Source organism: Paralichthys olivaceus, chromosome 21, assembly GCF_024713975.1.
Source record: "Paralichthys olivaceus isolate ysfri-2021 chromosome 21, ASM2471397v2, whole genome shotgun sequence".
NCBI classification, from domain to species: Eukaryota; Metazoa; Chordata; class Actinopteri; order Pleuronectiformes; family Paralichthyidae; genus Paralichthys; species Paralichthys olivaceus.
Window position 1 is genome coordinate 18902703 of NC_091113.1, and position 13518 is coordinate 18916220.

Genomic DNA, 13518 nt, shown 5'->3' on the forward strand with positions numbered 1-13518 from the left:
TTAACAACCGAAGGAGAATAAGACGAAGAAGAAGAAGAAGAAGAAGAAGAAGAAGAAGAAGAAGAAGGAACAACAACAACAACGAAACGAAAACAGCAAAAACAGCAAAATTAGGACACTAGCATGGCTGCCGACAGCGAGGTAAGTGTTTCCATTGATGTTAAATGAGTTCCTCAAGCCAAACGATTCAGTGCAGTGGATATGTCTAAATGTGTACCGAGTTCATGATCTACTTTAACCAGTGTATGTCTTCTCCAGCCCGAGTCGGAGGTGTTTGAGATCACCGACTTCACAACAGCGTCAGAGTGGGAACGGTAGGCGAGCTCATTGTCTCACTAAACATCATTACACCAGCTGCTAACATGTTACATACACAAACGAGGTACCGTTGATCATCTCGGATGTGCGACTATGTGCTTCATGTTATTTTACTGCATGTCATCTACGCTTCGGACTGAGCGGCGCGGTCATTTTACGTCATCCTTTAAGATGATGGTACAATGACGTTAACTCCTTCAATATGAGCAGATGTGTGTATGTGTATAAAGCAACGTGCATTTATAAAAGAAAGAAACGTTTGCACGTTCAACAACCTCCCTGGACATCTACGTGCGTATTGATCAGTTTCCGAGGTACCACTAAATGGACCACGATGACACCTATCGGAAAGACGGCATGACCTGAAACCATCAGGAGCGAATCAGCTGCAGCCAGAAGAGCTGAGGTTTTTACAGACATAAATGGTATGCTACATAGACAGACAAAACTTTTCCAGAAAACAGACAAGTATAGAAAAGACATACAAAGAAAGTATTGGGGAAATAAAGGGGGAGGGTTTAAGATCCTCTCAGTCCAGAGGTCACCATAGATTAAAAAGAAGAAGAAAAAGCAGAGACGGGCTTTTATTAAATCACCAATATTTGGGACAGTAAAGAACAAACTTAAGAACATGTTGGACATGACTTCACATGTATTAATTGCATAAACAAAAATAAATCAACACATTTCTGCCACTTTCTCAGGTGAGAGGCCTGCTCTCTATGCTGTTAACAAAACAAAAAAACAATTCTCTTCAGAACAGTCTAAGTAATTAAAATTAAATATTCAGAAATTAACACTCACTATAAGAACCTATGAGAAATGAACAGTGGTTGGTGCATTAACCACACATTTTGGTGAAACTGCTTCAATTAAGTTTAGAGTTCTTCTCCAAGAACAACATCATGTCCACATTCTCAGGTAAGAGGCCTGCTCTCTGTGCTGTGAAAATGTCCCCTGCAGTGGAGAACACCCTCTCACTGAGAGTTGCCAGGACTCTAAGGTAGCGTTGAGCCAACTTGCCTAAATGGCAGAAAAGGCTCTCACCCACTTCCTTGTTCTTCCTTCTAACACTGCACCTTGTAACACTGCATCTCCTCATCCACAACTTAAGACCAAGGCTTGGGTGTTGGTTTCTGTTCTTTATGAAATAAGTTTTCAAACAGTTCTGTGATTGCTTTTCTTTTGGTTGGAGAACCACCACTGCTGCTGGATACTAAAATACAATTTAAAATAAAACTGATATGTTTAGTGTTTTTCCCAGCGTTTTGTCAATGGGTAAAGTTCTAATGGCCTTGAAACTTAACTATATTGATTAGATTGATCCAAGTGAATTCATTTGATTAGATCAAAGATATTCAACAAATACCTGTAGGGGGACACCCTACCAGAATGTTCAGAAAGCCAGATATTTAAAATGTGGAGTCAGCAGGGCTGGGCGATATATAAAATAAAAAAAATCTTATCACGCATCAGTCGACATATACTGTACAGTATTGCGATATTAATCAAATCAGGCCACTGCACTTAGGTGCATTACTCTGTGCAGGTCAGTATTGTACATTACCTATTTTTGGTGAAGACTGAACGGATCATTTCATGTGATGAAAGTGAGAGTGAACGTTTTATGGCACTGTTTTACCACACGCCGCATGACCTCTCCCCAGACACGGCCCAGCGTGGCTGGTGTTAGCGATACAGACACTTCTACTGCTGTGAGTTAGAGTTTACACAAACACACACAGGCCCTGCCCCAGCTCACTCTCACAGTGACACACAGTCTCAGGACCTGATCAGTATATGGAGTTTACTTAGCGTTTATTTGATTAGCTGCACAGTTTATGAGGCCTTATTTAAACATCATGAAAAATTGGGCATCAACATTTTGTGCTCGCTCAGTACAACATGAGACGTAATGTGCGCAGCCAGGACTCAGTGTTTAAGTGACCGGAGGATCTGGATACATGATCAGACACCATCAATTATTCACTAAATACACTGTAAGTTTTTCATCTAAATCATAACCATCCCAATAATAAAATAGAACAAGTTAACTTGTTAACTAGTTCATTTTTGGGACTGTGAACTTAACTTCAAACTTCATTTTACATCTGAACTTTGAACTATTCTTATTCTCTAGTGTGAACTGGCATAACACTGGCGCAGGTCAACAAGTAACACAGATTGAAGATACATTCTTCCCACAGATATATGACGTAACGTGGTGTTGAACTTCATTCTGTGAGGGCCTCATGCCGTGTATGGTAAAACGTGAGTGATGTTCACTCTCACGTTCATCCTATATAAACTGATTTGTTCACATCAGCAATCAACAAAAATATGACACTGACCTGTTTTGACTGATATGAAAAAAATTAACTTGAAATGTATTTTTTCACACACTTAAGGTGCTGTGTGTATGTTACGATAAAAGAAGCATGAGGAGCCTGGAGTAGAGTTGTCCTTCAACTCATTTAGACCATTGGGGAAAATTAAAAGATTCAGACCCAGACAAAAGACCATTGTTATGCCACATACTGTATGTGATGATTCATGGTGTTAACAATCATACATCAGAACCAGAAATTCTTAATTGATCCCAGGTGGAAATTGTGTTTTTTACAATTGCCCCAATTAAAATGTAGAAATATAGCATATAAGATTTAATATGAATATGAAATATATACAATATTGTGTACATTGCATATTAAGTGCAAATGGATAAGCTTGTATCGACTCCAGTCTGTCAGTTTTTCAGAGGGAGGAGTTATATAGTTGAATGGCCACAAGAAGGAATGACTTCCTGTGGCGCTCTATGGTGCATTTTTATGATCTGAGTCTTGCCCTGAACGTGCTCCTGTGTTTAACCTGTACGTCATGGAGAGGGTGGGAGACATTGTATCTTATGCAGCATCCTCCTGTCTGACACCACCTTCAGATAGTCCAGTTACTAAACTGGTCATCAGTGTCCTGACTATTGCAGAGTCATCAGAAAACTCTGTCTGGTAGCTGAAGTCCGTGGTGTAGAGGGTGAAGAGAAAGGGAGAGAGGACCCCTTACTGACCACTCTGTCAGACACATAGTGCTGCAAGCGCACATACTGTGGTCTGCCATTCAGGTAGTTCACAATCCAGCCCATGATGGGGACATCCACCTGCATCACTGTGAGTTTCTTGCCCAGTAGAGCTGGCCTGAAGGTGTTGAAAGCACTGGAGAAGTCAAAAAACACGACCTTCATAGTGCTTGCTGGCTTGTCCAGGTGGGCGTAGACTCGATTCAGCAGGTAGATGATGGTGACCTCAACTCCTAGCTGGGGCTGGTAGGTGAACTGGAGGGGATCTAAGTGTGTCCTGACCATGGGCCTGAGCTGCTCCAGAACAAGTCTCTCCAGGGTCTTCATGATGTAGGACGTCAGCGCCACAGGTCTATAGTCCCTGGAGCCACTGGGACACGGCATCTTCGGCACAGGAATGAGCCAGGATGTCTTCCATAGCACAGGGACCCTCTGAAGACCCAGGCTCATGTTGAAGACATGGTGAAGCACTCCACGGAGCTGGGGGGCACAGGCTTTGAGCACCATGGGGCTGACACCATCAGGGCCCGCAGCCTTGCCCGAGTGGAGTTTCATCAGCTGTCTTGTAACATGTTGAGGTGTGAAGGGCACTGTAGAGGATGCAGGCTGGGGAGGAGGATGGATGGAGCTGTCAGGAAGAAGACAGTCAGCTTTTGAGCAAGAAGAGGTGTAATTCATTGGCCATGTCCAAGCTGCCCTCAGCTCCTCTGCCGCTAGCTGGTCTGAAGCCGGTGATGGTCCTCATTCCACACCAGACCTCCCTCATGTTGTTTTTTTTTACGCAGCACCAAACAGTGTGTTCCAAATGATGGAACTCATACATAATACAGCATTTGTGTATGTAAGTTTATATGTGTACATATGTGTTTAAAATAGAATCAGGAAGTGGGCAAACGTGCCGTATGTCCATATAATCCCTACTGCTCACAACAAAACTAATTTAATTTGCCTATAGGTTTGTGTCCAGAGTGGAGGAAGTGCTGAATGACTGGAAGCTGATTGGGAACTCAGCAGGAAACCTGTCCCTGGAAAAGGTATTCTACTCTTATCCTTAAATATTCAGCTGCCAAGAGTTTCTTTGTTTGTACTTTATTATGATGTGACATTATTTGAACACAGGGTGAATACACCAGAGGCACCTGGGGGGAGAATTCTCAGGAAATAAATTTTGCTGATTTTAAGTTCCTCATAACTCACCACTTTCTGAAAAAAGAATGTGAAAAGGACAGTGGGAAGGACAAGATTGAGGAAGGTATGTTCATGATTTCAATGTTCCATAATATATAGGTTACCTGATGTAGTTAACAGCAATGTTTTTTAGCATTTGCATTTTAGCCTAATGTTTGCAATGAAAGTCATGTTAAATTGGTGTTAACCAGTAAAATAGTTCACCCTAAAATGAGATCAGCCCTTCAATATTCAGTGTTTGACACAACCTTTGTATGCTTCTTCCCTTTCTAGATGCCTTCCCCTTGGCAATGGAGGACCTTCTGTGTATGAACAATGATTTCCCGCCTCGAGCCCACTGCCTGGTCAGATGGTGAGTTCGGTCATTCATTACGTTTTCATGCAAAGAGAATGCATATTTCTCAGAGAAATCAGGTTGTGCTTTAAATGAACAGATCGGTGTTAAGATTTAACAACAACCCCAACCTTATTTTCCACTTACCATGTCTTCCATGTTGAATCAATTGAGTAACATGGGTTGGTATTTCAAACTAATTATTCGGCTCTGTTTTCCTAAACATACTTGGTTTGCAATGGTATACATTCCCCCCTGGGGGTGAATGTCAGGGGGGGTAGTGGAGGGAGTCTGCAACATGAAAGCAGTGGAGAGGGAGGTAGAGGTGAGAATGGGGCAAGAAATGGGGGGGATGGAACAGGTGGTGGGGGGCAGCAGAGATGACTGGGCCGGGGGAGGGGTGGGTGTCTGGTCAAACCTGTTGAAGAATAGGTTCAGGTCGTTCACCCACGTCTGATCCCCGCAGCCTGGGAGTCTGGTTTCCTCAGCCCTGAGATCGTTTTAAGGCTTTTCCAGACTCCACTGACATTTCTCTGCTGCAGCTGGTCCTCCATCTTCCTCCTGTAGCTGTTCTTCCCCTCTCTGATCTTCTTCCTCAGCTTCTTCTGCAAAGCCTTCAGCTCCTCCTTGTTGCCTGACCTAAAGGCCCTCTTTTTCTCTTTAAGTAGAGCCTTTATGTCAGGATTAATCCAGGGTTTGCTGTTAGAAAAACACCGTACAGTCCTGGTAGGTACAGTGTTATCAACACAGAAGTTTATGTAGTCCGTTATGCAGCCTGTTAAACTGTTGATGTCCTCCACATGAGAAGAACACAGTTCTTCCCACACAGTTGAGTCAAAGCAGTCCCTCAGAGCCTCTTCAGACTCCTCAGTCCATGTCCTAACTGTGCGGGTTTCCACTGGTTGCCTGTTAACAAGGGGCTTGTAAACAGGCAGGAGATGCACCAGGTTGTGATCAGATCTTCCCAGGGGAGGGAGGGGGGATGAGCTGTATGCCTCCTTGCTGTTGGCATAAAATAAGTCCAGTGTTTTATTGTCTCTGGTGTTGCAGGTGACATATTGTTTGAATGTGGGCTGGGTGGAGGACAGAGAGGCATGATTGAAGTCTCCAGAGATGAGGAAGAGGGCCTGTGGGTGCCGTATCTGCAGTGAGCTTGTGACTGAGTGGAGAACATCACAAGCTGCATCAGCGTTAGCAGAGGGGGGGATATACACAGCGAACACAATCACCTGTGTGAACTCCCTCGGGAGGTAGTACGGTTTCATGCTAACCGCTAAAAGTTCGATGTCCTTACTGCAGACCTGTTCTTTAACAGTGATGTGACAGCCAACCCTCCTCCTTTGCTCTTCCCGCTCTCTGTCGTCCTATCTGCCCGCCGCAGTTGAAAGCCGTCCAGGTTAGCGTCCGTGTCCGGGCAGTGAGGGGCCAACAGCTGACCAATACTGTAAACAATAGGGCAGTGTATTAGCTCCCCGGACACGGCGGAAAACGTAGAAAAAAGAAGTATTAAGACCAGAGCGAGAGAAACAAGTCCGGTCTCCATACTGACCGGAGAGAGAGCTCCAAAGAGAAGTAAAAAAGAACAGGTAAAAAGTAAGAAAATAAATATAAAAAGGGGGAAAAGCTCAAAAGTGAGCGAGAGCTGCTGTGACAGGCTGCCACTCACGCAGTGCCTGATTAATTGAGCTGAACTCATATCTTGAGAATCGTTCACCTCATTGGCTTCACACTTGCATGTCTTGTTAAGGGCCCAAGGATCAAATTTGGACACAGAATTCATTTAAATAAACAGGCAAAAAGTTCCTTACAGTCAGTGGGGGCAAACCAGCTTGCCTTAAAAGGCAGTCTGCTGGCTGAGTTGAATGTAGTTAATCCGTGAGCTAGGATAACCTACATCAGTGTTTGGCAACCATGGGCTAAAACTGCCCCGCAAGATAATTTCGGTGACTTTTTAATGCCACCATGTCCTACTGATGCAGACATTCATGGGTGTTGCAGGTGCTGATCTCTGTCAACATTAATAGAATCACTTACTCTTTAGAAATTTTATAAAAAAGATAAATAAACATTTGTTTTGTTCATTACTTAATATCAAGCTGAATTACAGAGCTTTTATTTTGAACTTTAGTGTGAAGATTGTGTTGATTGCTTAACAGAGCTGTTAACCTCTACAATTAATGAAAAAATAACAGCAGTTAAGTAAATCATTCAAACTTGTGTATAAGCCACACGTGAACAGTAATAAACAAATGTATTTATTAAATGAAAAAATGAAAATGCAGAAAACTGATTACAGTTTATCATGGAAGCACAAAGATTTCTGAAGTAGGATCCAGACTGTATAGTAGCTGTCATTCCTAAAATTAGGGCATTTTATCTCCAAAAATATTTCTGTCTGTCTGTCTGCCTGCCTGTATATTGAATACATATCTTGAGAACTGTTCATCTGCTTCACAGTTGTCATTTGTATTGTAAAGGGACCTAGGAAGTGCAATGTCGAATTTGGTGCAATTTCGACTCACAGTACGATTAATTTAAATAAATGTTGAATGCTCAGTAGCAAGGCTGTAAAGGAGGCTAAACGACTGTACTCTGAGAAGCACCAACACCAGTTCTCAGCCAACGACTCTGTGTCTCTCTGGAAAGGGCTCAGGCAGATCACCAACTACAAGCCTAAAGCCCCCCACTCCATCAACGACCAACGCCTAGCCAACGACCTGAACGAGTTCTACTGCCACTTTGCAAGACAAAGGGACAGTCCTGCAACCATCCCCCATGACACCTCCCAACAGCTCCAGCTACAGTTCATCACCTCCACCTCCCCCTCCTCAGCAGGGGGGAGAGAGGCATGAGTGTGCCTGACTCCAGCTGCAGGTGGATCACTGACTTCCTGTCTGACAGGAAGCAGCGCGTGAAGCGGGGGAAACATGTCTCCGTCTCCCAGACCATCAGCACCGGATCCCCCCAGGGCTGTGTTCTTTCTCCTCTGCTCTTCTCCCTGTACACAAACAGCTGCACCTCCAGCCACCAGTCTGTCAAGCTTCTGAAGTTCGTGGACGACACCACTCTTATTGGTCTCATCTCTGATGGTGACGAGTCTGCCTACAGGTGGGAGATAGACCATCTGGTGCAACCTTGAGCTCAATGCTCTAAAGACAGTGGAGATGGTTGTAGACTACAGGAAGAACTCAGCCTCAACTGCCCCCATCACCTTCTGTGACTCCTCAATTGACACTGTTGAGTCTTTCCGTTTCCTGGGAACTATCATCTCCCAGGACCTCAAGTGGGAGCTGAACATCAGCTCCCTCATCAAGAAAGCTCAGCAGAGGATGTACTTCCTGCAGCAGTTGAAGAAATTCAACCTGCCAAAAACAATGATGGGGCATTTCTACACAGCCATCGTTGAGTCCATCCTCACATCCTCCATCACCATCTGGTACGCTGCTGCCACTGCCAAGGACCAGAGCAGACTGCAGCATGTCATTCGGCCGGCAGAGAAGGTGATTGGCTGCAATCTACCGTCGCTCCAGGACCTGTACACCTCCAGGACTCTGAAGCGTGCAGGAAAGATGGTGGCTGATCCCTCCCACCCCGGTCACAAACTCTTTGAGACACTCCCCTCTGGCAGGAGGCTGCGGTCCATCAGGACCAAAACCTCACGCCACAAGAACAGTTTTTTCCCATCCGCTATTAGCCTTATCAACAAGGCCCGGAACCCACCCTGACACTCTTTCACACTCCACCTCTGCCTCCATATGTCACATTGACACTGCACTCACAACTCTATGCGTTACATTAACGCTCAGCTATATACTAATATTGGAAATACTCTGCATACTGTGAACACTATAATTACTCAGCTGTACTGCTCTTATTTCTTTTTTTTTACCTTCAAAAAACATACTGTGTATATATATTTTTATATTTATATTGTTAAATTTTAATACTTGATTTTTTTTTATCTTGTTATATTTAGAGATGCCGGACATGCACCAACAACATCAAAACAAATTCCATGTATGTGCAAACTTACTTGGCAATTAAAGCTTTTCTGATTCTGATTCTCTTCTTCTTCTGGTGGCTGGGACTCATCAATGAAAGTGTCATTGTCGATAGCGACAATGGGTGTAGTCAGGACAACTGATTCTCCTGTCCAGGGTTCTGCGTACTGAGTTGAGCTTCATCGAACATTGAATAAACCCGGTGACCAGCTCTTTGAGTAGCAGCAGTGGCACGGTTTCAAGATTCTGTGGTTTGAGTGCTGCAACTGGTCTTTGCCGTTGCTTAATTACTGCTAGTCACTTTTGAAGTTTCAGAAAGAAATCTGTTACCAGCATTACCACAGTAAATGATTAATCTGGAATTCCCGATTTGCTGACCATAACATGTGTTCATTTGAATTATGCAAATCCATGAAAGAATTTAGGGTGGGGGGTCGTTGAGCTGCCTAAGTGAACTACAGAGATTTTAAGGATGGCTACAGACTGAGATGAAGGACATTCATCACAACGTGTGGGTATTCAATAGCTAGTTGAACATGCCGACCTGAAAGAAGATGACTGTCACCTTTTTTGCTTGGACAAAGGGATAATTGCTGGTAAGTGTGTTTTGCTGTTGAATTATACATGTTGTTTGGTGTAAATGGTGGGATGAACACTAGCTAAAATAAAATGTAACTTTTTTTAAATGATGGACAACTGTCCCCCAGGGGAATCATGTTTCTTGTTTTGTTATTTTCAGTTCAAGCTCCCATAGCTGTCACTCAGCTATACAGTTACAACTCAGGACCAACTTGTGACCAGCTAGTCAGCATAGGAGGAAAGGACAGTGAAATGGTGCACACTTATATGAAAAGAATAATGTGCACTTGGACAACAAACTGGAGTGGTCAAAGCAGGATCTTTGAAATCAGGAGATTGAGGTCGTTTGATGTCTACTGAGATGCTCTGTATGTTCTACCAGTCAGTGGTGGGAAGTGTCCTTTTTTTTTACCCGACTGTCTGCTGACCCATTACTATTCATAAATGGAACTCAATACCATATATTATATAAATCCATAAAAGCATAGATATCATTTAAAATTCATAAAAGTAATTCTCAGAATTTTAAAGACAGCAAGAGACTCAAAAGGTTAAAGCTAACTTCCTAGCATAGTGTGACGATACAAGATCTATTATCTTACTGGTTTAATTTACACATCCCTAGGATAGGGATATGCATTGTATCTGTTTTAAAATTAGATGTAATACAGGTAAGTACATATTACATATACATGACAGGAGTCACTCATTTAAAACTAATTTGAGGGACAGACTTTTTTCACCTACGTAACAAAATCAAAACAAAATCAGGGAAGTCCTTCCTCAAAAAGATGCAGAAAAATGTGTCCACGCTTTTGTTTTACGTTCAGAGTTATCCACCACAAGTTGATTTAAGTGAAACAACATAGTTACAGAGTCAAAAGGTGGGATGAACGCTAGCTAGCCAGCCACTGGCTTTGAAAATAAAATGTAACTTTTTTTAAATGATGAACAACTGTCCCCCAGGGACTAGCTGTCAATGATTTGGGTCCCTTATACCTTAAACAGCTCATTATATCATTTCAACCCACAAAAGCACTGTTCCAGAAGAGACTAGAAGCCAGAGCCTTAAGCTATCAAGCTCCTGTCCAGTGGAATCGTCTCCCAGTTTCAGTTTGGGAGGTAGATACCCTCTATGTTCAAAAGTTGGCTTAAAGACATTCCTTTTTGATAAAGCTCAGTTCTACTCTTATTTATGCTGCTGTAGGCTTAGATTATTGGGGGATACATGACACAGAGTTTCTCTTATGTCGTCTTCCTCTTCATCACATTAATGTCTCATCAATGCATGTTACTGACTTGGCTTCTTCTTCCTTGTGCTTTATCATTTGTAGATCCACGATCACTACTGTGACCACATCGAGAATCGTGATGATGCATTGTAGGTGGCTGAAAGTTTTTGATTTTTCCAGGTTGATAAAGATGGTTTCCTTTACTTTTCTGTCAAACCATCTGAAAATATGCACAATTACCATCCTCAAGAGTGTTCCTTGTCCTTGAGGTGTAAGTAAACTGCTGAGTCCTGGCCTGTGGAACTGGCTCTCCAATCCTTGTAGCATTGGACTGCATTAACCACATTGTTCTGTTTGTCTTTGGGTGTTTTGTCCTTAGGGTGAACAAGCTTTTGTCTTAGTGTGTATAAATCTTTGTTGTACTGAAAGTAGGTGGCAGTCAGGCAGAGTTCAAGCAGAATACAACTAGATTGCTTGAATATACAATATGCCTACTCATATATACTTACACTATTGGCAATACCTCTATCATTACAGCTCCCTTCATCTCTTTCCGACAGTTTTTTGTATGAATAATTTACACATTGACACACCTCTCCATTTAGACAACTTTGTTATTGCAATTCCTCGAAAAGAGGGATCCCTCACATTAGTCTCTCTGAGGTTTCTGTATTTTTTGCCCGTTAATATGGATATTTTTGGTAGTTTTAACCTTACTCTTGGTGAGGGTTAGGGGAAGAGGATGTTGCACCTTCTTCAGCCCTATGAGACAAATGGTAATTTGTGAATATGGAATATACATATAAGATATGATTGATTTTGATTAATGATACAGCCTCCAACTGGACACTATTTGCATATCTTCCAGGACAAGATGCTGGTCAAAAATAGTTCCTTATAGAAGAGTTCCAAATCCTGTTTGATGTAAGGCTGAGATTGCTGTGCTAAAAAATATCTAAGGTGGAGACCATACAAAGTTATAAAGAAACCCAACAATTCCCCAAAACTATTCAATTCAATTCAATTTTATTTATATAGCGCCAATTCATAATTTACATTATCTCAAGGCACTTTACATTTAAAGGTCAAGACCTTAAAACAATAGTAACATAGAGAAACCCAACAGTTCCCACAATGAGCAAGCACAGGCGACTGTGGAGAGGAAAAACTCCCTCATTAACAGGGAGAAACCTCTGGCAGAACCAGGCTCAATGTGGGCGGTCATCTGCCTCGACCGGTTGGGGTGAGGAAAGAAAAGTAAGGGGGGAGGAGAGGAGAGATGGGTGGAAAGCGGGGGAGAGAAGAGAGAGATGAGGTGGAGAGAGAGAGAGACCGGGAACAATTTGGCACCATCAGTATGAAGGCTGACTATAACAATAACTAAATAAATAATGATGACAATGGTGATGGTAGTCGTTGTTGTCCTGCAGTCCCGGTGCCGGAGTAACTATCCATCCTGTTAGGAAAATGGAAAAGAGGGGAGAAAAGAGAGAGAGGAAAAGGGGTTAAGAGGGGGAGATAGAGAAGAGAGACCAGGGTCATTTGTATAGCTTTCATATTTAACCTTGGTCAAAGAGACTACTGAATGAAGTCAGCTTGGAAAGATTTATAGAAGAAAAGTTGTCTAAATATAAATCCAATGCAACAGCTGCTTCTAGAGCATTTTTGTTAGTTATCAGACTATCTTTCAAGGCTAGGTGAAACTCAACGTTCCTTTTTGTATTGGCACATGGCTGTGGAATAAAACATCATCGAAGTTCCTTTAATTATTTTAATTCTATGCCATATGTGTGATGTAAACGGTGACTGGGTTTATTTATATATGTTGAATATAACCAGTTGAATTTATTAGTGGATTAAATGCAGAACTAAGTCATTAGAATTCCTATACAATTTCAGAGTAAGGGGCAAGTGAATGATGGGGTGAATTTGGGTTCTGTAGGACATTTAGGACCCTAGCCTAAATAAACTATAAAATTAATTAAAAATATTAAAAATGGATTACATATTTAAAAAATCTATTCAAATTCAATCAAAAACAAGCTAACAAACAGATTATTCATTCATTCTATTGGAGCTACCTAGTGAACAAACTGTTCTTGCAGGTGAGAGACCCATCATCATTGTCTTCTGCACATGTTAGGCCAATGACTGCAGATCTCACAGGACAGACAATCTGTGCTTCTTGAATAATCTTTGTCCTAGAGAGCTAGCTGTCTCTAACGGTCTTCTGATTGATACTTACCCTGCCCATTTCTGTGACATTACCCCCATGCTAATCTACAGTAGAAGTGCTGTTGATTAGTTTTAGTTAGAAAAGGAAATATATGGACTGGAATTCAGGTATCCCACATTAACCAGTGTCCCAGATTACCTTTATTCACCCAATATAATAATGAGTTCATCTTTTATTTAAATTTCCAGCTTGAATGTACAAGGTTTTTCAAATGAGCTTTACTTCAAGTATCAGAGATCACATACTTTATGTAAAGGAACATTGGCCTACAAAAATGAAAGGACTTTGTTTTTTGTTCCTTATTGTGTATGTGTTAGTTATGGATATACTGATGCTCTAATATTTCGGGTTTGAAGGTCTTTGTAAATAATAATGATCTGCAGCAGGAAAACTAATGTGAGTCCAATGTTTTGGCCCCTTGTGCTTTGTGACAGACTATTGTCAGACTATTAAGTGTCTTGTGCCTTCCAGTTCTTATTTTTAGCACTATTCTCTGTAATAAGCATGTTATTATTAATAATAAAATGACTGTGCCATCAATACATTGTACTGTCATA

At 41.9% G+C, this 13518-nt stretch overlaps 1 protein-coding gene across 2 annotated transcripts in view; it reads left to right on the plus strand.

Moving 5' to 3' along the window:
* Window positions 1-13518, plus strand: part of rab3gap1 (RAB3 GTPase activating protein subunit 1) — a 52056-nt gene continuing 38538 nt past the window's right edge. For both annotated transcript variants that reach the window (XM_069517013.1, XM_069517012.1), the window contains exons 1-5: window positions 1-141; window positions 259-314; window positions 4347-4425; window positions 4511-4643; window positions 4853-4931. In XM_069517013.1, coding sequence (XP_069373114.1) covers window positions 124-141; window positions 259-314; window positions 4347-4425; window positions 4511-4643; window positions 4853-4931 — 365 coding nt within the window. In that variant the 5' untranslated portion in view covers window positions 1-123. The remainder of the gene's footprint in view (window positions 142-258; window positions 315-4346; window positions 4426-4510; window positions 4644-4852; window positions 4932-13518) is intronic.